Source organism: Ceratosolen solmsi, unplaced genomic scaffold (assembly GCF_000503995.2).
Source record: "Ceratosolen solmsi marchali unplaced genomic scaffold, CerSol_1.0 scaffold61, whole genome shotgun sequence".
In the NCBI taxonomy this organism is placed as follows: Eukaryota; Metazoa; Arthropoda; class Insecta; order Hymenoptera; family Agaonidae; genus Ceratosolen; species Ceratosolen solmsi.
Window position 1 is genome coordinate 1,526,411 of NW_011948435.1, and position 24,921 is coordinate 1,551,331.

General features: G+C 28.0%; 1 protein-coding gene across 1 annotated transcript in view; it reads left to right on the plus strand.

Moving 5' to 3' along the window:
- The window catches only part of LOC105364927 (leucine-rich repeat-containing protein 70), a 27,973-nt gene extending 3,649 nt beyond the window's left edge, over nt 1–24,324 (plus strand). Inside the window, exons 3-4 of the mRNA XM_011502965.1 lie at nt 22,658–23,208; nt 23,765–24,324. Coding sequence (XP_011501267.1) covers nt 22,658–23,208; nt 23,765–24,275 — 1,062 coding nt within the window. The 3' untranslated portion in view covers nt 24,276–24,324. The remainder of the gene's footprint in view (nt 1–22,657; nt 23,209–23,764) is intronic.
- Nucleotides 24,325–24,921: the final 597 nt, after the last annotated feature.

A 24,921-nucleotide genomic window follows, 5' to 3' on the forward strand; every position in this document is an offset into this window, starting at 1 on the left:
GAACGCTTGAAAAATTATCAAAATTTATTGACTTTGTTACGAGATGAATTGAAGCCGTTGTGACGATTATTTTCATTTGGTATTTATTAGACTTTACTCTACTTCAAATCATATTTTACAAATGTCGTTGGAAAAATTCTGATTCGCAGTCTCATAGTTAAATGCCAAATGTATGTTGTGTGGTTGGCGCAAGGCTCATTTACCATCACCGGGCACCCTACAAGGAAATTATAAAATATTCGATGATAATTACAAGATTCAATGCAAAAAAAAGAAACAACAAAAAAAAAAACAAAAAAAAAAAAAAAACAAAGGACGAAACGTTTAAACTTTGTCCCTTCATTTTCAGGTGCAATGAAATGAAAGGAAGGGGAGAATTATTCGGTTTCTCTATCTCTTTCTTTCACTAACCAATGATAAATCTAATTCTCAAATAGAGAAATCGTATGTCTAGAATCTTGAAATATGGTCATCTGAAATAAAGAAATGAAGTGATTTTTTTTTTTTTTTTTTATACTCAAGTACGTATTTTATGCTTTAGACACATTAATATTCAAGTAATGAAATATTAAAAGTATTTATTGTGAAAAAATACAAAGTTAAACAGTAACTACGAATACGATAGCTTTAAATTTATTATATTGTTTTATATTTTTTCAATATCTTTATTTACTTTAAAAGCGTAACGAAAAATCTTCTTTTGCGAGCAATGTGAGCACAAACACACACACACGCACACACATATTAGAAATAAAAGATGTTATTTAAATCAATTTTCATTATCGGATAAACATCAATTATTACGAGAAATTTTATATTCATAAAATATGTCGATACTTTACCGGATTTGTAGTATAATTATTTAAGAAGAAGAATATGATGAAGAAAAACAAAAAATAGAGAGAGAGAGAGAGAGAGAGCATAATGCGTGATTAATGGCAGAGTGCGATAGACAAGTATATCTTACCGAATGCTCCAATCAATAGATAAACTTTGTTACTATTATCATAGCTCTATCTTTATAACGATATTTAAACAAATCCACACAAAAGCTTGCGCAAATTAGTGAATAATTATCTTTCTCGTGTTCTCATTTTGTATTTATTAAAAAAGGAAGCTGGATAAATGAGTAGTGACTTTTTCGTGATAGAACTGAACGTCGTTGAAATTGAAGCGAGCTCATTAAATGGATCGTTAAGCTCCTTTGGAAAAGCTTCTAAAGTTTCCTAGCATATTTTTTTGAAGATTTCTTATTACGATTGGACAAGTTTAAACAAATTTTTTTTCCAACGCTTTAAATGTCGTCATTCATTCGGCAAGAATAATGAATATTAATAACCATTTATTCAAGGAAATTTTCGCATTCTATAACGGCTTTCAGCCTAATTATATGGGATTGTTAATTTTTTCTTCGTTAGTTTTGTTTTTTCTTTTGTTTTTGTTTTTTATAAATTAAACTTTCGATTCTCTATCATTTGATATTTGTAATGAATCATATATTCGCAGTGAAACCCCTACATTGTCATTTCTACGATTGCGCTACTTTCTTTCATTAATTCCAAAATTTGTTTTCTCTTTTTCTTCTTCTTTTCTTTATACTTTTATAATTAATCACTAATACAGACGAAACGTCGCTATTTGTATTATGTACTTTGTATTATAAACGTGACAATGGCCTTATTAAACACGGTCGAACTTCTTTTTTACAATACAAATTAATAATAGGCAATGGCTACGCCATTTTTCGATTATTATATTCTGTAAAAGTTACTTAACGATTTGCATACAAAAATGTTAGCTCATCGTAGTTATAAATTTCTTGATAATATTGCTTTGAGCGAATAGGCTTTTATTCAATTATTCGATCGATTTTAAATGATCGTACATCATTCAACAATTATTCCGTACACACGATAATATATTAAATTCAAGTCATTAATGACGAAAACAACTATTCTATACGATTAAATCTATTATCTCTTTTTTCTTTTTCAATACGTTACGTTTCGCAACTTATAAAAATGGGGCACAATATATCAATATTACATTCATTGTTTATGTATTTTATTTTGCAAATAATGCTTCAGATGCGGGAATGTTTAGTTATCTGTCAATTGGAAAACAATTTTCAGTTTGCAACAATGAAATGGGATCTGGTGAAAAAATGTTTTACTAAAATTCACACTATTTTATGAATTTGTTATTTAAAAATGTATTACAAGTTTGTTCGTAACAAAATTGTTCGTATTTTTATGCGCATATTTACGAATATTACAATAACTGACTACTTTTTCGCAACGCAGTTCATGAATCGCATGGACATGGTTAAATATATTTAGTAATTGAATATTCATAAATGAATTGGATACGATGTTTTGTTAAATGTAACATGAATTGCACACTTTTAAATAACCAAAAACATTAAATTTCTCCACTTTTACTCTATGAAATTGATTGTACTTTTTATTACAGTTATAATCAAGTATATTAGGAGTTAAATATGATTTTAATATAATTTAACAAATTATTTATCTCCGATAATTGTCGAACAAAAACAAAATTTGTATACAGTTTTGTTTTTGTTAATTTTTTTAATTTTGTACGATTTGATTTTGCAAAATTTGAATTATTTTTTTGTAAACAAATTATAAAAACTGAATACCTACAATTTTCCTTTTGATACTTTTATATTTATTTTATCGTGCATCAGTCAATGTCATAATTCAGTTGGTTTTCAATATGCGTAAAAGGAAACTTTTTAATTAAACTTACACTTTTCAAGATTTTTTTACCATTCATTTCTTTATAACGAAGACAGTTATCAGTTGTATCACAATAAATTCAAATTTAAGCTCTTAATAATTCTTTTTGAAAAATTTTAATATTATTTTTTTTTACCGTGTTTTTTTTTCATTATAGTTATTCACTTTATATTATTGTACAATGAAGGGAATGCACAAGACTATATTTTGTATTTATTTTATGATGCTTGTGAAATATCAAATTGGAAACGATAATTTCTTAAATTTTATTGCGCTGTACTGCTAAACAGTTGTCATGAAGAGATTTTTAAAATTTTTGTATTGCTTTTTTTTTTTTTTTATTATTAAATTAATAAAATCATTAAAGAATAACTAATCAGAAATTACCGTACTTAATAAATTGTTTTCAATTAGTCTTAAAAATCGATAGTTCATTTAGTTTCCTCTCAGTGCTATTGTTTATCATTTAACTCAAATGTTTAACAACAGCATTGTATTTCAAATAACAATTTATTTATTAATATGGCTAATTACTTTCGTTTAGAATGATTTTTTTATCAAAATTCAAACTAGAAAAATTCAATATGTCTTAAGAGGAAAATTTTCGAGGAAATCGAATAATACTGCTTTGTGCTCTAAATATAATATTTTCCGTTCTAGAGAATCAAATTTTCAATTAATTTTCATGATAAAAATTGTTCCCAGAAAGTAAAGCAATTCAATTTCAAAATGTCAATTATTCTAAAATAAGGAGAGCATCGTTTATTATTTTATATGTTTTTAATACTCGTTATTAACATTTTAATGCATTTGAATAGATGAGTCGTGAAACATATTGTTTTGAACTTCTGTATAGAAGACGAGAATATACTGATTTTAGTCACTGATAATTATACTTGATTACACGTATATATACTGAAGTGGTATATATCATATTCAGGAGTATATCCTGAATTATTAGATTGATAAAAGAAAAAAAAAACAACAACAACAAATAATTCAAATATAACATACGTGCACCTGACTTACCATTGCTTTCTTTTGTTTTACATTATCAAATATGCTATCTTCCACGCATAGAGATATTAATTTGCAGTACTGCATTTTAAGTATTGTAACAATTATGCGAATTTATAAAATTAGTAGACTAATTTATATATCGTATTTCAATCGAAAAAATGTTTAGGCTTAAAAAAATGAAATTTATTTTACAATAATATTTATCAGCAATTATTATAGAGAATTTTATAGGACATTAAGTATTTTAAAGTTGAAGGAGAAGTTGCGTCAATAAAATAGTTTAGAAATTTCTAATTTTATAAGTAAAAGTCATCTCGATACTTTAATAGAAGAAAAAAAAGCCTTTTAGCCAATTTCAAATCAAATAAATTTTGTCAATGTGGAGAATTTAGAAATCGTACAAGTATTTCAACTTGATACTGTAATATATTAGCGTAAAAAAATTTCTATTAATTTTGTCTAAATGAAGTACTTACATGAAACAGTACTTTAATTGAATGTGTTGTTTCGAAAGAATAATAATGTTTATGGCAATGAACTGCCATTTTATTGACCTTAAGAAGCTTATATCGAAGGTTTCGCTAAGATTAGTTTGGAAAAATTCATGTTATAATTAGAAGAAGAAGAACACGAATACACTATCCGTACAATATTTATAATAATTATAAATATAATAATAATATGCTGGATTTTTATTTTTCTTTTAAATTAAAAAAATAAATAAAATAACTTACTATACAATTTATTTTATATTCCGGGCATTCGATACACTTATACGTAATATTTGATTGATTCCTGTCCAAATTTGTGAGATTTCTTTCTTGCAGAAAATTATGAAACACTTACATCACTATTAAAAAGTTATATGCACATGTATCCATTTATTTTTAATTTTATTGCAATTTTGGATATTTTTTTAAAATCGATTTACCTTTTAATACTCAATTTATGTAAAAATAAAAATGCCTATAAATTTAATAACTATTTTACATAAGTTTCCAAAATGAAAATACATTAAAAATTATAACATTAAAGATTAATTACGAAATAAAATTTAAATTTGTAGTTATAAACTCAAAAGGTCAACATTAACATAATATTAATGGATTAATAATAATGTGTATTAATATATCTATATATATATATTTTTTTTTCTTCTTCTTCTTCTTCTACTTTTTTTTTTTTTTTTTTTTTTTTTTTTTTTTTTTTTTATAATAAAATATTATTATACGATATAATTGATAAGATTTATACACAAACACTAATAATATATGTTTTCTCTTTAATGCGTTGATAAAGAACTATTAAAATGAATAATTTATTCATTTTACTTAAATAAAATTATAAAGCAGTTTTCAATTCAGCAATGTAGCTTTTTTTTTATTCTTAACTTTATCTTTCGCTTACTTTTCAATGTTATTTTATCTCATTTAAAAGGACAATATTTATTTGACATTTTGAAAACTATTCATGCATAACAAACTCAGTTGAAAAGATCTTGAACTGTATAAATAATTTTTCAATATAATGCTTCTTTTTTTTTTTTTTAAATTAAATTTCATATATTTACATTATAAAATTAAATAAAGAATTTTCTTTTAAACAGAAAATTTAATGCACGAAATGTAATTTGAAATTTTTTAAAAATACTTATGATGTAAGGGTTAATGTTTTTATAGATAAATATAGATAAATAGAAGTTTCGTTTTGTAATCAATAATATTGCTGTAAAGAAGTGTATTTTTGTATAAGAAATAAATGTTAGTTTGAATGAAAAGCAAATAATTTTCATTTAATATTTTTTATCGTATTATAATTTATTGATTGTCATATTTTAAATTTATTGTCCAAAGTATTTATAATATTATTATGATTATTATTACATGTGTACATTTAGAATTTATTAGTTATGTACAAAAAAAGAAAAAGAAAAATTAAAACTGCTATATACAGAGTGAATTTTCTAAGCTTAATAAAAAAAATTGCTTTCTTTTATATTTGAAGTTCAATTACTTATTTATTTTTAAGTATATATTTTGAAAGATATTGACAAACGTTGTTGTCATAATTTTTGTTACCTTTATGTTTAATCGAATTGACATTTAAAGATATTTTCGATTAATTATACATTATGGATTATTTAAATTTAAAAATATGCCACTTCATTAACCCAATCGCCCCAGCGCCACTTAAAACACTTTATTTAGAATATTTCCTGGTATCTCATTATGTTTTTGTAAATTTAATCTAATATCTCTGACTTTCATATGCTTTGTGACAAAATTTCCCGATAACATCATTCATGCTGCTTTTGCTTTCTTTACTTTTCACTATAAATATATATTTACTATTCAATATAAATTCTGGATCGTGCCATTTTCTATAAATCTTTTAACTTTTCTGTCCCAACCTTTGGCTTATAAGTGCTTCTAAGTGCTTGATTTTCGAATACTCTTAACTCATCTTGTTCAAACTGTGCGGAGAATGTCTTATCTATTGATTATTTGATCAAAATTCAACAAATTTAATGGACAATAAAAATATTAATTTTCTAATGAAATGCCCTTTACGTTCATTACATTATCCATGTAAATTACATTAGACGCTCATGTAATTTTAATTATATTATGTGTAAAATTTAAATGAATTTATCATTTGATCTATACCGTGCGAATATTTTAAATCAATATGTCGTATAAATGGATATTTATATAATTTTTACCCTTTAAAAAGCTTTAATTAATGCCCTATTTGCTATAAAGCTAAGTTTTCTAATCGTTACATTACACTTACATCATGACACGTAAATTTCTGTATGTGTAGCTGTATAATACATTATTGTATTTATGTATTATTAAATGAAATTTGACAAGACAGACGACAGTACATTAGCAAGTTTTAATCAATTGTGAATTTAGTATAGGACAAATATGTTATTACGTATTTATACTTTGTCGTAACTATTATTTAAATTAATTTGAATGAAATAAAACTTAATTATGTTATTATATCTCAACGTACGATAACAACATTTCTCCCGAAGATAATATTAATATTTATGAAATTCCTATTGCTTTGTCTACTTTCATTAAATATTCAATTTTCGAACTATAGAAAGAAGTTATTTGATTGTTTAAGAAGCTATTAAAACCCAATAATTTCATACTTCCGTATTATTTTTTCTACCCAATGATAAAATCTTATTTATTTCTAATAATACTCTTTGTATACGCAAAAAAATTTCTTTATATTTATGTTTCCTTTAATAAATATGAAATTAATAAATATCAATTGTAATTTCATTGGACAATTAAAAATATAATTAATTATAATTCGTATACCTCTTATGTTGATATTTTAACGAACATTTTTATGTGTTCGATGTACAAGTCTTGGGCAAATTTTTATTTAAATGAATGAATAGTTAATTCAACCATAATTAAATTTTGAAATAGCCGGGGAAGATGAATATTATACAAATTTTCATGAAAACTTGTTGAATACCAAGAACATGATTATAACTTTTTAAAGATGAAATATATTATAAAATAATGATTAATGCCATATTTTTTTTTTTTTTTTTTTTTTGTTTTTTTGACAATTGCAACAATCACCAAGTTGTTCTTTACGAATTTTTAAAAATATAACATTAAACATATAATTGAATTAAAAGTATATTTATGATAAATTGAAATGATGAAAATTGTTGTTTAACGAAAGATATTACTAAAATAGAAGAGAAACCTTCTGATTTTGTATGCAAAATGTTTTTTTAGAATTCTTATTGAATTTGCAGTAATACTTATAAACAGAATGATCAATAATACAATCGCAATTAAAAAGGAAAATGACAATATTAAAAAATATTCGATATCTCAGGTTGGTGTCGGATACTTGGAGCCACTGAAAATGTGGAAAGCAATTTCAGACGTACGGAATAAGCATTCGAATGTGAAATTTGAAATGAGGCTAAAACAGTATTTCAGTCGTTTATACTAAAGTTCGCTTCACACTTTGTTAAATTATATTAAGAGTTGCGAGTAATTAATTTGATAGTTTGCCGAATATCAGATTTGTAGATAATAATGGAAATCGAGCTAATATCCATATCCAATTACTCTATTATAGATTATCATTAATTAGAAATAACAATTATAAAATAAATCATTTGTACATGGTAGTGTTGATTTACTTTAATCGAAACATCTTTTCATAATAATTATAATTTCAAATATCCAAGTAATATTGTTTTATTTAGACTAAAATGTCTCTAGGATTAAATGCATCTAATGCACTCTAAGCTTATTGAATAATTATTAAAATTTTTCATTTATAATCTTATTGTTCATTACATTCTATCGAAAACCTTAAATATTATTCTTATTATTATTATTATTATTATTATCATCATCATCATCATCATCATCATCATCATCATCATCATCATCATCATCATCATCATCATCATCATCATCATCATCATCATCATCATCATCATCATCATCATCATCATCATCATCATCATCATCATCATCATCATCATCATCATCATCATCATCATCATCATCATCATCATCATCATCATCATCATCATCATCATCATCATCATCATCATCATCATCATCATCATCATCATCATCATCATCATCATCATCATCATCATCATCATCATCATCATCATCATCATCATCATCATCATCATCATCATCATCATCATCATCATCATCATCATCATCATCATCATCATCATCATCATCATCATCATCATCATCATCATCATCATCATCATCATCATCATCATCATCATCATCATCATCATCATCATCATCATCATCATCATCATCATCATCATCATCATCATCATCATCATCATCATCATCATCATCATCATCATCATCATCATCATCATCATCATCATCATCATCATCATCATCATCATCATCATCATCATCATCATCATCATCATCATCATCATCATCATCATCATCATCATCATCATCATCATCATCATCATCATCATCATCATCATCATCATCATCATCATCATCATCATCATCATCATCATCATCATCATCATCATCATCATCATCATCATCATCATCATCATCATCATCATCATCATCATCATCATCATCATCATCATCATCATCATCATCATCATCATCATCATCATCATCATCATCATCATCATCATCATCATCATCATCATCATCATCATCATCATCATCATCATCATCATCATCATCATCTAAGAATTAATTTAATATTTTAATTATAACTTCAATTATAGTCAATCAGTTAGATCAGTTGTTCGGACTATAGGTGATAATAATTTTTTTTTTAACTCATTTCAATAAACTTTGAAATAAATGTATTTTAAATAGTACAACATTATTTCATCTCATATAATTTTTTCTTCACAAATTAAAAATTTACCGGAATTATGTATGATAACTAGTTAATTATCGACAGATGTTATGATTTACTACACTGCAGGCTTAAAAGAACATAAAAGTTTTTTTAAACAACAGAATCAATATTAAATTTAGTCTATACTTAATATTATACTCTTCTTATTAAAATGTGAAGATCAATAATTATTACGATCAAGTATTATAAAGTTATTAATTGTCATAAATGATTGTAATTAATAAAAATACCTCTGCACTTTTTCCTTAATATAAGCCGTGGTATATAACAAATATATTCAAAATGTTTAAATTTTAATGTTGTCGAGTAAAATTTTTTTTTTTTTTAATTTTACAAAATGCCATTATTGGAAAAAAAACAACAACAATAATTAATAATTTTCACGTTTGTCTTTCATATTTTTGTTATTTCTTTTTCTAAAGCATAATATTTATCTCCATCAGAAAAGCCATATAAATGAATCAGGAAATCAGGCTGAAAGTGAAACGATATATTTAACTATATGCCAATGTAAATTGTTTATTTATTCAATAAACAATGAAAAGTCAATATTCACGTTCAATTTTCACTTTGTTTCTTTTTTTTTTTTTTCACTAACAATTGTCATCACGAAAATGGCCACGACAAATAATTGCCTTAAAACTTCTCAAGTGGTATTAATGTAATTACTAAATCTTGAAAAAATCTAGAAAATAAAATGCTCGAATAATCCATCGATATTATTTTTACACCAATTTCGTAAAGATCGAAATAACCGACATGAAAATATTATCAACAATCCCTCTATATAACTCAAAATCGTCTCAAAACCGCCAAATAATTAAGACTTTGGTAATACGACTACTTTAACTACTCTGTTTGACGTCTCCACGTAGTGCAAGGGTACTGATAAGAATCCCAGTCATGCGTTTGTCCCTCTTTTTCTCAAGTCGATCCTCTCACGTTACATCGTCTTGGATGGCTCGTGACTAATAATCGACCATTCGCTCCTCTTCTCTTTCACTCTCTTATTCTTCAACATTACAACACGTAGATTGCGGGGCTCGACGATAAAGTTTCACCCACCGTTCGTGGATTCATCCACCAATGATGATAACCATTTCCAAGAGAGGGGGAGTACGACGCGGGATATCAGGGTAATGTATAGGTAGTAATTGCTCGATCTTAAGAATCTTAAGAAAGGACTGATCCAGTAGGTAACGAAGAGACACCGGTGACCAACGAATGAAGTCGCTAGGATAGGAATGGGTTGGTCACGATAATGACGGGGTGGATACATAAAGGGGGAGGGGGACGGTAGAAGCTGGTTCGTGACGGTAGAAGCTCGAGATAGGGCCTCTTTCGGGCTCTCACCCTAGAGTTCTCTGTCCTCGCGTTCTCGGAGCCACGAGGTAGCGGTGGTAGAGCAGTTGATGAGTTAGCAAACGGACGATAAAGAGGCTGGCGATCAAGCGATTGGCTGTCCCCGAGCCACGTGTGTGCGTCGTCGCTTTTATATGTTAGCGAAGGTGCGGTCACTTAATGATCGCTGATCGCAGCATCGCCAGTGCCAAGTTAGCGATTGCAACAGCGTTTGACTAATTGAGTCGCGATGCTCGAGTTGTATTTTGATTAGTTCGCCAGATGGTTGACGTAAGCACGTATAACCCTTTTTCTCGTGTTTGATGCCAAGTGGCCGGAGGCGCACGATTCTGTGCTTGCGTGAGTGCGTGCGTGCGTGCGTGCGTGCGTGCGTGCGGGCGTGCGGGCGTGTGGGCGTGCGTGCGTATTGATAAAAATGGTATTCTTCGCTGTCGTTCTTAATAACTTTTAGCAAAAATGTCTTTAATTGTTTAGTGAAATATTGTTTAAGAGCTAGCATTGGATGAATTTTACCGGACTTTCAATGGCAATTTAACACGTATGGAGATTTAATGTAATTGCAGAGCCAAGGAAGTTGTTGTTAAATCGTAATAAAAGTTTTAATGGTAAATGCGACAAAGTGGACGGGAGACGGAGAAACGTGAGAGAATAATTTGAGTTTTATATTTACGAATTGGTTTTTGTACGTTGGTAGTTTTGTATAATTGAATGAATTGGCGATTTTTATAAAAATATAGCTATTCGCGCAAAGAGATTGATTTTACCTATTTAATGGAAGATAATGTGAATTATTATCGTAATATTTCGCTAACCATGATGTATAGACATAGACTTAGACGTGGCCAATTGTTATTTAATTGGCGTGTAGTTACAATTTGTTTATAGGCATGAGTATTTGGACTTTGTAATAAAATGAGATTATAAATTACAGTTAGGAGAATGAATGTGTACAATAGAAATTAGAAATTCAATAAAATTCAATATAGAAAGTTGTTTCAATTTTTAAACTTCAATGATTTCCTATCATATTCCACAATATTAAGTACCTTAAATATATAAAAATGAACTGCGAAAAAAAAAACATTCGAAATAAAATTACAAACTTATTTTAAATTCTTTACTTTATCATTAAATTTATATAAAATTTTATTATAATTTTATAAAATACTAACAAAAAACAACAAATGATTCTATTTTATTAATTTATATTTCCACCCACACACGCACGCGCGCACGCACACACGCAAGCACACACAGACATTTAATTTTTATAATATATATATATATATATATATATATATATATATATATATATATATATATATATTTTCTCTTCTAATTGATATTTTATAATTCTCTATTCTAATTGATAATTTATAAATTTATAATTTATAAAACTATATTTAATTCGTAATTTCAATTATCAAAAAATTTTTACTACCATTTCAGAATAATAATAGCTTCTAGAAAGATGTCGAGATTTATATTTGAGAGTTAAGAATTTATAAATTATCAATCATACGCAGTTTATTTATAATCATGTCTTTGATAATAGTGATAATGCATGAAGGGGAAATGATGAGAGCGATCGGGGAAAATTTACCAACGGCCCGACTCAGTGCACGATTTTATTATATTAATGTGCTTTACGGTGTCTATTCATTTTCTTCCATAAGATAATTTAATCTAAATGTACAACATGACAATTTCACGCAGCTGTAAATATGAGGTTCTCACGGCTTCGTGTATGTATGCGACTTATGTAGTCCGTGTGCTTGATTTTGGAATGTCTTTATGACACAATGATAACTTAATTCTCCTGGAGGGATAAGCAAGTAAAATTTGCTTATATAGTTTTCATCTGTTGAAAATAAATTAAATATTTTAGCATTGCTTATCTATCTATCTAATAAGACAATATGTGTATGATTTTTGAAAATTTTCTTATATCATAGTGCTCGAGACTATTCCAGGTAAATACATTTTTTTTTTAGTTGTTCTCGTATCTTTATTATCCTCTGAAATTAGTAATTTTTGCGACGTTACAATTACGTAATAGAATTACGTATATAATTTTTATACTTCGTAAATTAATAATTAATAGATTCAATGTCGAATAACTCCTTATTATAAAATATTCATACTTGTTTTTACGTGTTTAATTGTATTTTGTAATATAAATAGGGGGAAGAACAACGGATGCCTTTATGAAATAGACATTCTACGTAGTTTGGTGATTAAATTAAAATTGATTAAAAATATATGAAACTTTTTGATGCGTTGAACCAAGTTTTTTTTTTTTAATTAATTATTAAAGATTATAAATATCCCTGCAGATTATTGAGGCTGAAAAGAAAAGTTCTATTCGGAAGGCAACTGTTTTTTGTAATTTTCCTGTTTTCAATAAGAAAATGTTTCTTATCGAAAATAGAACTTTCATTTTTATTATAATTTCTTTTATATATCCAAGTATTTTATTGATTAAAATTCAAATGAAACATTTAGAAAATTTTACATAATTGTATATGTGTGTGTGCATCTATATATATATATATATATAAAATAATGAACATGACGATAATTCAACGGGTATTTTAATTAACTTATTGTTATGCAGTTGTTATTAATTATTTAATCTACTTACGCATCGAATATAAAGAGTTGTTAAGTATATAGTATATGATAATATTTACAATTTATTATTTCACTTTTAAAAATGTAATCACAATTAACTCTGTACATTTCTTGCATATAAATTCATCATTTGCACTATAGAATTTATTTAAAATTTCACAAATTAAGATTCTTTTCTACTTAATTAATTCAATTGTCTGCCTATTAATTACTACTACATTGTGAGATTTTAATTTTTTAAATGCAATAAATATTTTTTCTTCATAAAAGATTATTCGAAATAAAAGTCAGTAGTGTAAATGGAGTAATACTGTATTTCTGTCCCTTAAACACTAAAGCAAATTCTTCCATTACATAGCTAATTAATTATAAACATAATTAATTTACTGCTTTCATATATCAGATGGAAACGAGACTGGAAAAATTTTTTCACGAGCTTCGACAAATTTTGTATCTGTATTTATCTCGTAACTGAATGCTTTCGCTTTATAATTTTGAATATTATTACTTTTCTATTCTTTATGTACTTGCAATATCATTTTACATTTTCTAAAATTATTCTACTTATATTTTTAAAATCGTTTATCTCATTGACAATGTATCACCTGCGTTATTTCCTATACATTACAAATTATAACATTCATTAATTTTGTTTCTGAACAACCGTTATGATTATTTTCATAATTTCTTATTACTTTTTTATGTTCATCGTTATTAATTTTGATTTATTTCTCGTTTAGTATTATAATAGTATTGATTAATTAATTACGTTTTACTTGAAATTTTTTTAATAAAAAATGTATGATATGCCGTCAAAAGAGTAACAGAATAATATAATATAATAACAGAATGAAAAATATATATATATAATTATACAATTAAAATATTGAAATTGAACTGTTATTGTAGTTGTACACTTAATAATTAGAATGTAATTTTAAAAATAATTTAATGATATAATTTTTAGAATAGCCATTACATACTATTGTTATGTTTTCATTATTAAAATTAGAATACTGTACTGACTCACATATAAAATTTATGTGAAAGTGTATATTACATAATAAACTTAATAAAAGCATAAAAATATTGAATATTTTTTTTCTTCTTTAGGTTTACAGCGCTATATTTTATTCATTTATAAATAACAAACATTGTTTACTAACAATTTTAATTGTCCGTTATATAATTACAGACGTATTGTTTGTATAAAAAATATTGTTTTAATGTAATCTATTGTCAATTTAATATCGTAAATAAATTTATAATTTAAATGTTATTCAATATTGATAATATTTTGATTTAATTAAGTGTCTGAAATAAAGTAATTTTTTTTTTCTTAAAAATCTATCGTGCAATATCGATTTACTAATTATTTTATTAGCCTCGTGTTATTTATATAATTAAATAAATAAAATAATTTTTTTAATAAATTCTTATAGTTTTCAAGAGAGCTTTTTATTTTTTTTCAATGTTTTTTTCTATCTTTTAGAATTTTTTATTCTTCAAATTGTTATAAAATCATTAAGAAATATTAATGATTTTGAACTTGTACAAAAAAAAAAAAAAAAAAAAAAAAAAAAAAAAAAATACGTACATTGTATCCAATTTAAAAGAATTTTCTTTTCCAATTTTTCTATCGTCATTGGATTTTATCTTTTTAATAGTATTTGATATTTTAACAAGTTGCATCGGACTTGACACAATATAAAATCGGTAATTTAATAGTACCATGTATTTGTTGTTTTAAATACAAAAATTGTTTTAATAGAGTGTTAAACGTTTGCGAATAAATCAGTAAAATATAGTGTAAATTGAGTCATATCAAAGTATCAAATACCACATAATGAATTAATTTTCCATAAATTTTATTATGTATTTTCAATAAAATATGTGAATTTATAAGATAGCATTGATGGAAGCAAAATGTTTTTATTTAAGAAATACAAAGAATGGAAATTTTTCATAATTGTCATTGGAATCTGTTAGCGTATTGCAATCGTTACAATACAAAATAAATCGAAAAAAAAAATGTTTTCTTATAATAATGTTTAACAATTTATATTTTAACAACTATACCCATTCTTATTATTTAAAATAATTAACTGATTAAGAATAATAATAATTTATAAATTCATAATTCGAATAAGAAAAATTTCAGAAATAATGTATTTCTAATATAAAAAGAAATCTGAGCTATTTAAAAGAATTTTTTTCAATATAGTAAACTGCAAATTTGTCGGAAGAATTAAAAGCTCTTTCATTTACAATACTTTTAATTATAGATATACTAGATTATTTATCAAAACCATTATAGTTATTATTCGGGATGAATTAGTCAAAGGTAATTTAACACTAACCACCTCATACTTTACTTGGAATAGAATATTACGAAATATTAAGAAAAGTAGACTCAAATGATGAAATTCAATGTGTTGGTATGTGTAGATAACCTAAATTTAATGAATAGTAATACGTGAATCTTTGATAAAGTAAAATATTAAAAATGCTGTTTGTACTTTAACTTTTGTAAAGGTAAATGCAATAAGCGAATACGAAAAGCGTAGAAAGAAAATTAGTATGAAAATATATTTTGGAAAGTGTATTCTTACTTTGATAAAAAGGTGTTAAAATTTTATCCAATGGTAAATAATAAAAATTTTTAGATTCTCCTAACCATGGAATCAATGGCTTCACGTGGATATAGAAAAAAAAATATAATCATTTATGAAATTAAAACGTTTTTATAGTGATGATAAAGAAGTGAAGAAATATTTTCGTTAAAATATTATGAAAAAGAGGCATAAAAGTGATTGGAGTACAGGGTCGAATGGCAATTACATAATATCTATTGAATATTAGTGTTGAAATGAAAAATATGAAATTTATAAAAGTTTAAAAATTGGTGCATATAAATGAATTGTTTTAATTTATTTTGCATTAATGAGAAAAGAAATTTATAAATAATACAAGTTAAATTATAATAATAGTAATTATAAAATAATAATATTAAAACCGATAATAATAAAGCAATAGCGGTGATAATAATAAAAACTACAACTGTAGCGAAAGTAATAAAACCTATGACAGTAAAATGAGTTATAATAGTACAAATAAACATTATTTTTATAATAAAAGCTGAATATTATCATAATATCGTACAATTTGAATTACATTGCTAATGTTAATAATATATTATTTTATTTGACAACTAATGGTTAATTTATTGAATTGGGTGATAATATAGTACAAAGTTATATAATAATCAAAATATTATTTTAATTTAGTATGGAGAAATTGAAAAGTAATAATGAATTTGAGATAAAAATTAATGTAATTAGCTTCTCCAGTATTGTTATGGTATCTTGCTACTTGAAACTTTATTAATGTAACGACGTGTGTATTATATATATATATATATATATATATATATATAATGTGTATATTAATATATTAACGCAATATATGACGATATAATGTCGATGAAATAGTAAAATTTATCTTTACAAAAATTCAAATAATCCACAAGATATTTTAATTTGAATTAAACATGTATATAAAGCAAGAAGTCCATTGTAATGAAAAATAGCTCATGATTTCTTTCATAATACCTTTTATTTTTTCCCCCGGTTATTAAATTTTAATGTTATTAATTAACTAATTGATTATAAAGTTATTAATAAATTAGTGAAAATAATATTGTACAAAATTTTAAATTTTCATTTATTATATGAAATTTCTTAATATTGAAATTTATTTTAATAAATAAACAATTATTAAATAATGATCGTAATAATAAGAAGTAATGAATTAATTCTATAACGTGAGTTGCACACGATTCAAATTGTCGAATTTCGACAAATAATTGCATTTTGTGGCACAAACATAGATCATTAATATTCTATGTTTGCATTCTATTTCATTATGAAATAATATAAGATACAATGATAATCAATACAGGTATTTTATTGTTTATTATATTGCAATTATAGACCTAATGTAATGAAATTGAATATAATTTTCGAATTTTAGTTAAGCGTTTTTGGATTAGAGAAGGAGTTTGAGTAAAAATCGCTATTCTTTTTCCTTTCAATTTATTTCATTATTATTTTAAACTATTAGACTAGACGATAGAATTATTTATATACATAAAATTTTTATAATGAATAAAATTATTTGAAGCTTCGTTAATGTAATTATACCTTAAAAAGTAACGAATTCATACAATTTTTTTTTTTTTTAATCTAGAGGAATTGCTAGTAAAGTATGTTTCGTTGTGTAAGTACACGAATTAATGAAATTAAGAATTTTAAATCGTGGCTTTATTAACACTTATTATAAAGAATGAATAAGTATATGAAAATTATTTTTAAAAATTCACGGATCTATCATATGGCCATACATAAAACATTGTAAAAATCCAAATATTTTCAGCTCTACGCAATATGTTTACTAATAGCATCATAACTTGTCTGTCTATATTCTTTAGGTATGATAGATCGTCGTCGTTGATGCTTTTTAAATAGGGTATTATGGAAATTTTTCATTAATTAATGCAAATTCGTGTGTTGGATAACGAACTGAGGTGTGTCGTAATACCATCGACGACTGCATATATCTCGTTGGTATACAAGATAATATGTATTGGAATAGATATAGATTTGCTCTACTTGATGTATTTATGTATATTAGTAAATATATGCACATAAAGTTATGGGGGTGACAAAGCAAATGTGCTATTGATACAAAATTATGACGTTTATTTAATGTAATCAATATGCCAGTATGTTTATGAACAAATTTTGTTAAAGTCTCGTTAATAATTCATTTTCTTACAAATCTAAACATTATATGGAAAATATAAATTTTTGTTTATAAAATAATGAGTTAATATTAAGTATGGCATCGAATACATTAATTTTTCGTTAATAAATAAACGCTATTGTATATATATATATATATATATATATATATATATATATATATATATCAATATGTAGATATTGGAGAATAATAGCGGGGCTTCAGCAAGTTTTGAAGTTTAGAAAAATCAAATTAATTTGCAGAAACCTTGTTAACAGTATTGAAATTTTGATAAAATGAATTTGTAGAAACTATTGTAGGAGTTTTGAAATTTCGATAAAATCAATTTGTAAAATCCCCAGGATTAAATTTGTAGAATTTTCTTATCACATCCAAGTGAATACTAGAAGAAATTTGCTTGAAGCCGGAATATCATCTTACTTCAAATAAAGGAAAGAATACGGTTCTGATTTTGACTGAATTGCTATTTCAATTTCAATTTTTCATTTCGAGTAGTTCTTAGTCGTTCTTAGCCTTAAACGAAACATCATATCAATGGAACGAGAATTTGCTTAAGCCTAGAGAAACGATTTATTTTCTTCAATGCGAGTATTTGTTAGATTGGAACGAGGAATAAATAGCAAACGTATAATTCAATATTAACGCACATTTATAATCCTTTAATATAAATTACCTGATTTTTTTTTTTATCGACTTGATATTTTTTTTCTATAGACTTGATATTCACAAGAAATTGTTGGTGTTTTTATTTTTGTGTGGGATTTAGGTAGTCTAGTTGCGAATAAATAAGTTCTTAAATTAATAAATAATGAAGTATCTCTACTTTAAGCGTTATAGTTGATTAAGTTCTTATTACATAACTTATTATTGATAATTGTTAGATAATTTTATAGATTCGAGATAGGATATATACGAATATAAAACGATCGGTGGGCGCATTATCATTTGTTGTTCGGATCGGGAAAATCGATATTATTTACTGGGCGATAAGGTAATATTGAAAAAAATTGGACAATGAATGAATATCCTTTTAGTACTCAATCCCTGACAGTCACAGTTTCTTTTTTTTTTTTTCCATATTCTTATTTGCATTTTTCATATTGTTCTCTCATCTAACGTTATAATTCACTTTGTATTTCTTTCATTCAAACTTGATAAATATCGACTCGCTTTTGCTTGAGATTATTCATAATATATGCTTTTACCTCGACTCGGAATAATTAATCATTTTTCCTAATAAAACTGATTTGACAATGATGTTATTTCTTTCATTTTCTTTCATATATAATGCCAAGCAGTACGGTCCATTATCAAGTTATTAAAAGTATAGAATTGTCATTTACTTAAAAGATAAAATGATTACACTTGTATAAGCCTTTTGAAGAGATTAAATCCCAATATTCATAATTATTCTTCGATGTAATTTCTACTATTGTCATTTTAAGAAGAAAATTTCATATTATAAAAAATGTTAAAGGATTTAATTTTTCAAATGTAATTCAAGTGTTATTTTGACGTCTAAAGCTTTTTATCGCGATGAGAAATAAAATAAAGTAGTAGTTGTTACTGTGACTTTTAGTCGTAATATGAGAAATGTTGTTATACATTATGAAATAAAATTAAATCTTCCAACCAACTTCAACACCAACCAAACTTTCCACCAACTATCTCAAACTATTGATACAAAATACAATTTTTTTTTAGGTATTTTTAGGTCAATTACTCATTACTTTTTAAATACAGGCGCCTTAATACTTTCGTACGCTTAATCTTTGAAAACTTATTAAAATAATCAAGAAATAAATATGAAATATTTGCTGTATAATAAGTAAATGCTAATAAGGATTTTATAATGCAAATGATATTATAACCAGGAGAAGTAATGTATGCTCTATCCTTTTCATAAAATGGCGCTTTAACTATTCCTCCACATTCCTAAATAACACTTATGATTTTAATAAGACAGTATTAATTATATTTTCTCATAATTTTCTCATATTATCCGAGCACAGGGTGGCATACATTTTTTCTCATAAGAACAATGTTTGGAAGTCCTTTCCCCTGATATTTCCTTTAATTAAAGAAATGTTTCAATTTAGATTGAATTTTGTTGATAGTTTCCTGAAGTAGAAGCAATTCCTGCACACTTTAACAGTCTGCCTAATGTGTTCGACCCAAAGTTCCTTTTGAGCGGGAAAGAGCCGAGTTTCACTATAAGTGCTTATCTTTGTTTTTGCAGGAGCTAGTTGCTCTTCGAGCTACGTCTCTTGTCGATGAAATTCCCTGTAGCGACAAAGTGTGTGATTAAAAGTTTCTGGCTCATCTACATGGGAATAAAACGACAAATTTGATTGTAGCTTTGTTCATTTGTTTTACTGTTTTGCTCTTTATCCAATGAGTAATTCGACACGAGTCCTTGTCTCTTCTCGACAAAGCTTTAAAGGCTCGGCAGTAATTTGGTGACGTGATAAGGAACTGAACTTGTTGACACACAGTTGCAATTACATATACTATATATATATATATATATATATCGTACGTTTTGCAATCTTCACCGACATTATTGTTATCGGGTGTGTTAATAAATGTCGATTCCTTAGGGTTTTTTTTTTTTTTTTTTATCGTCACGTGTCAATGATAAATCATAACAAATTTTATTATTATCGATTATTATCTTTGAAACGAAGTGTTTAATAGTTGTTAAATAAATCATAAGTATGGGTAGAACTTAGTTTCTCTTAAAGAGTCTGAATTAATGTTGCAGAGGTTAAGTAAATTGGATAAAAAGAGATTTTTGTCTGTTCTTTATCGATCGGTTTTCGCTCAAATCACGTATTGATATTTTCAAAAGCGAGTAGAACATTATACGTCAGCGAATTGGAGACATTAATTCATTATTTTTTTTTATTAATAATAATATTTTGCTTTTTATTGAAAGTCAGTGAGAAAAAACTTTAGTTATATTTGTACACGGTATCCTTTAATTAGTAAGTTTATCAACAATTATTAAGTATTCAAGTTTTTAATATAAAAATATTGCTAATAGCACATGAACGCTCCACAATTTTCATAACAAATATAGTAAATAAGTATAATCAGTTAAAATTATTTTTCACTCCTAACTTTTAGTCTTTCTTTGAGGCTTAGTCTATGGGGCTTTGTAGCACACATAAGTTTTAACCACCAGATTCCACTGTACTTGCATAATATGGTATTTCAATTATTCCTTTATATTCTGACACGACGAATGAGAATGAAATACATTTTATTCACCTAAGCAATACAATATTATTAATTTTAAGACATTATGGGACTGCATTAAGAGAGGTTGCCATATATAACTTTTGTATTTGTTCATAGAATTATATCGATACGAAGTTTTATTTTTGCAATATGTGCGATATTCGCTTGATAATAGCATTGTTTTAAGATTTTAATTGTGGAGGGAGCTCGAGATGATCATCTTGTATGTTATTTTAAAGGATTATTTTAAGCGAACAAATTTCCTAATAATTCCCTTGAGACGTATACATTTAAGCACCATACAGATTTCAGAAAATCACGTAATCCGTGATTTTAACGGACTTTCGATTCTCTCTCTCTCTCTCTCTCTCTCTCTCTCTCTCTCTCTCGGTAAGAGCTGTAAAATTACAAAACAGTTAAATTAGTAAATTGTCCGCGTATTGTACGTGAAAATGACTGTTTTTTCGTAGATTCTACTCGTCTGAATGTAGCTTCGTTAGGTTGACATTCGGCACCACTCTGCATGCAAAAGGCACCTTTTCTTCTAAATGATTATCAAGAGACGCGAATACTAGAGTTCCAACAAGATTTCTTTGATCAACGTCGTTATACCATATCGTCAGTCATCTATTGAAGTCTATCAAAAAAAAATTTCTCTCAATTCCTTTTTTATCTTCTTCTACTTCTTCTTCTTCTTCTTCTTCTTTTTATAATATTGCACTTGTTATCGACATGTATAATTTGAATCATCGTTATTCATCTCTTGATCCGTCATCGCGTTTAAACTTTGATAATTTTAATTTAAGATCGAGATAATCAGTGCAATATTCATACTGGAAATGATAATTGTATGTGTCGATGGTAAAACAATAACTGTAATATTGTAAATGCGCGTGAATGTGAGTGGCAACGAGTTACAGAAGAAGCGAGTACAAGAGATTAGAGTACAGAGTTCTTAACGATCGATTTGCGAAATTAATCAATTTCATCATTGTATGGTTAATTAATAATTAAATTCTCAATTGAATCATGGATGAAAAGAATATATATATATATATATATATATATATATATATATATATATATGTAATACAAAAAAGTTGGGCTGGCGCTTTTGGAGTTAATGTAGACTTTAAAGTGTGCTGGATGTTTTTATAAAAGGACTAAAAGTTTTCATACGCTTCGGTCAATGTACTGAGAAAGATTGAAGTAACGTAACGTTTAAGTAATGGTAAGTACAAAACGAGAGGATTTGTTAATCTGACAGTGCGTCGGGCTTCACCGCGCCATTATGGAATAATTATTTATTCTCGAAATTGCAATCAAGCTCTTTGGTAAATTTGGAGTCGCGGAAGCCTCTCTATTCGCGCGAATTTTTGCAGATACTGTGCAACACGGGTGGCCTGAGGGATATCCCGAGTAGCCTGCCTGCAAACCTCGAGGAGCTCTCGCTCTCGAAGAACGACTTCCCGGTAATTCGCAGCGAGGCTTTCGCCCAACTCCGCTCCCTCAGGAAGCTCTGCCTCGACGGCAACAATATATCCACGATCAAACCCTTCGCCTTCCGTGGTCTTAGCAAGCTGCACACCCTCACCATCCAAAACACCCCGCTGACGAGTATCGGGGAGTTTTCCTTCGCCGCTCTTCAGAATGTCAGCACCATCATCCTCGCGCACAACAAGATCGCTCACATCAGGGGTAAGGCCTTCGCCGGCAGTTCCCAGATATCCTTCATTATTCTCAGCAACAATCCACTCAAGACGATACATAGTAACGCCTTCTCGGGGCTGACCTTCGTCGAGCATCTCGTACTTCCGGCCGGGATTCGTAGCATCGAGGCTGACGCTTTCAACGGCTTGGAGTATGTCGGTCTCCTCAAGCTGACCTTTATGGATCTGGAGGGACTCGAGCCCTACACCTTCCGCGGTCTCAAGTGAGTATTTCGCCCTTTTATATTCTCTCTATTTCTCTCTCACGTTCGATGATAAGATAACACATTTTTGCTTTACGCATTTGCATTATGCTCGCCACCTCGACTTTTATCCATTAATTCCCTTGATTTTTCAAACATCCGAACGATCGCCCGTCTCATTTAATTCACAGCCGTTATTCGCCCATTAAATTCCAATACTAACGATCTTCTGAATCTTACGAATGCGATCGTAGCGATCGATTTCATAAGAGAGTGAGCGAGAGAGAGAGAGAGAGAGAGAGAGAGAGAGAGTGTGTGAAAGAGAGAGAGAGTGAAAGAGAGAGAGAGAGAGAGAGAGTAAGAGAGAGAGAGAGAGTAAGAGAGAGTCTCCGACAAGACTTCTTAAGATGTGTCGTTGTCTCGTAATGTGCTTCTCATTTCTTACGATCCGCGATTTATCGGCTTAGCTTTGCTGCCCTTATCCATATCATCATTAAACTGCCGAAAAAGAAAAACTCTGTTCAAACGACGCCACGCGTTAAGGTTCCGGCGCCCTAAAATTCACTCCCCATTCCAGAAACGTGCGCAACTTCGTGATCCAGACGAGCGATCTCGGCGTCATCCACAAGGACGCGTTCTTCGGGCTCGAGCACATCGACACGCTCAACATCATCAGCAACAAGATAGACGCGATCGAGCAACTCCACCTCAATTCCAACTACTCGATAAACATGCTGCGCTTCCAGAAGAACCACGTGCTCAAGGCGCCGAAATTCGGGGACGCCTACTTCCGCGTGAGCACCGTAATCGCCGAGGGCAACCACTTCCCCTGCGACTGCCAGATTCATCTTGTCCTCGAGAGCGGCTTCGTTAATGGCTCGGCCGACGAGTTTCGCAGGCGCAACAACTGCATTTCCACGGCGGAGTTCAACGGCAAGCCGATGAGCCTCGTCGACCTCGACTCGATCGCCAGCTGCCACGACAAGCTCACCAAGGACAATTACGGCTCCGGAGTAAGCGTTCGCTCGAGCGGACTCGAACTTATCGTGCCGATACTCCTCTACCTCTCGAGGTTCGTCCCCTCATGAGACCCCTTTCTCTACCCTCTCCTTATCCCTCCTCGCTCTGTCTCTCCTCTCCCCGGCCAGCGCCTTCCCACCGCCCCTTCGCCCTTAAACGCGCGCGCGCGCGCGCGTACACCAATTGACTCTAAGGTTGTGCAAATTTATATAGCTGACAGGGAGCGAATTGGATGAAAGATGAAAGTCAAGTCAATGGGAAAGATTTTTATTGATTACGAATAAAAATCAAGATTTTTCTCACGTATGACGCTCCTATTTTCATACGGCGTTTCACGAGCTTATCAAACTCGCGTTAATTTCAGTTTCCATGTGTCCTCCTCATATCAATCATCATCATCCATTAACATAATGGAGTATTTTTTATTATAATATATACATTTCTTTTGCGGCATTTACCTATCAAAACTCTTCATAATTAGGCAAATCATACCAGCGCATTGCCGCATTATAATATCAAATATATATTTTTAACTTTCAAAAATGTTCAAGGAGTATTTTTAAAATAATGAAAACGCTATTATGCGAGAAGCTTTTCCCAAGAAAGTTACAACAGAGGATTCAGTAATTTTTATTTTAGATTTACTCTAGTCCATACTTTTGTCCCTTAAATTGCGAGTTTACGCTTCTTATCTTCATCAATGCAATTCAACAT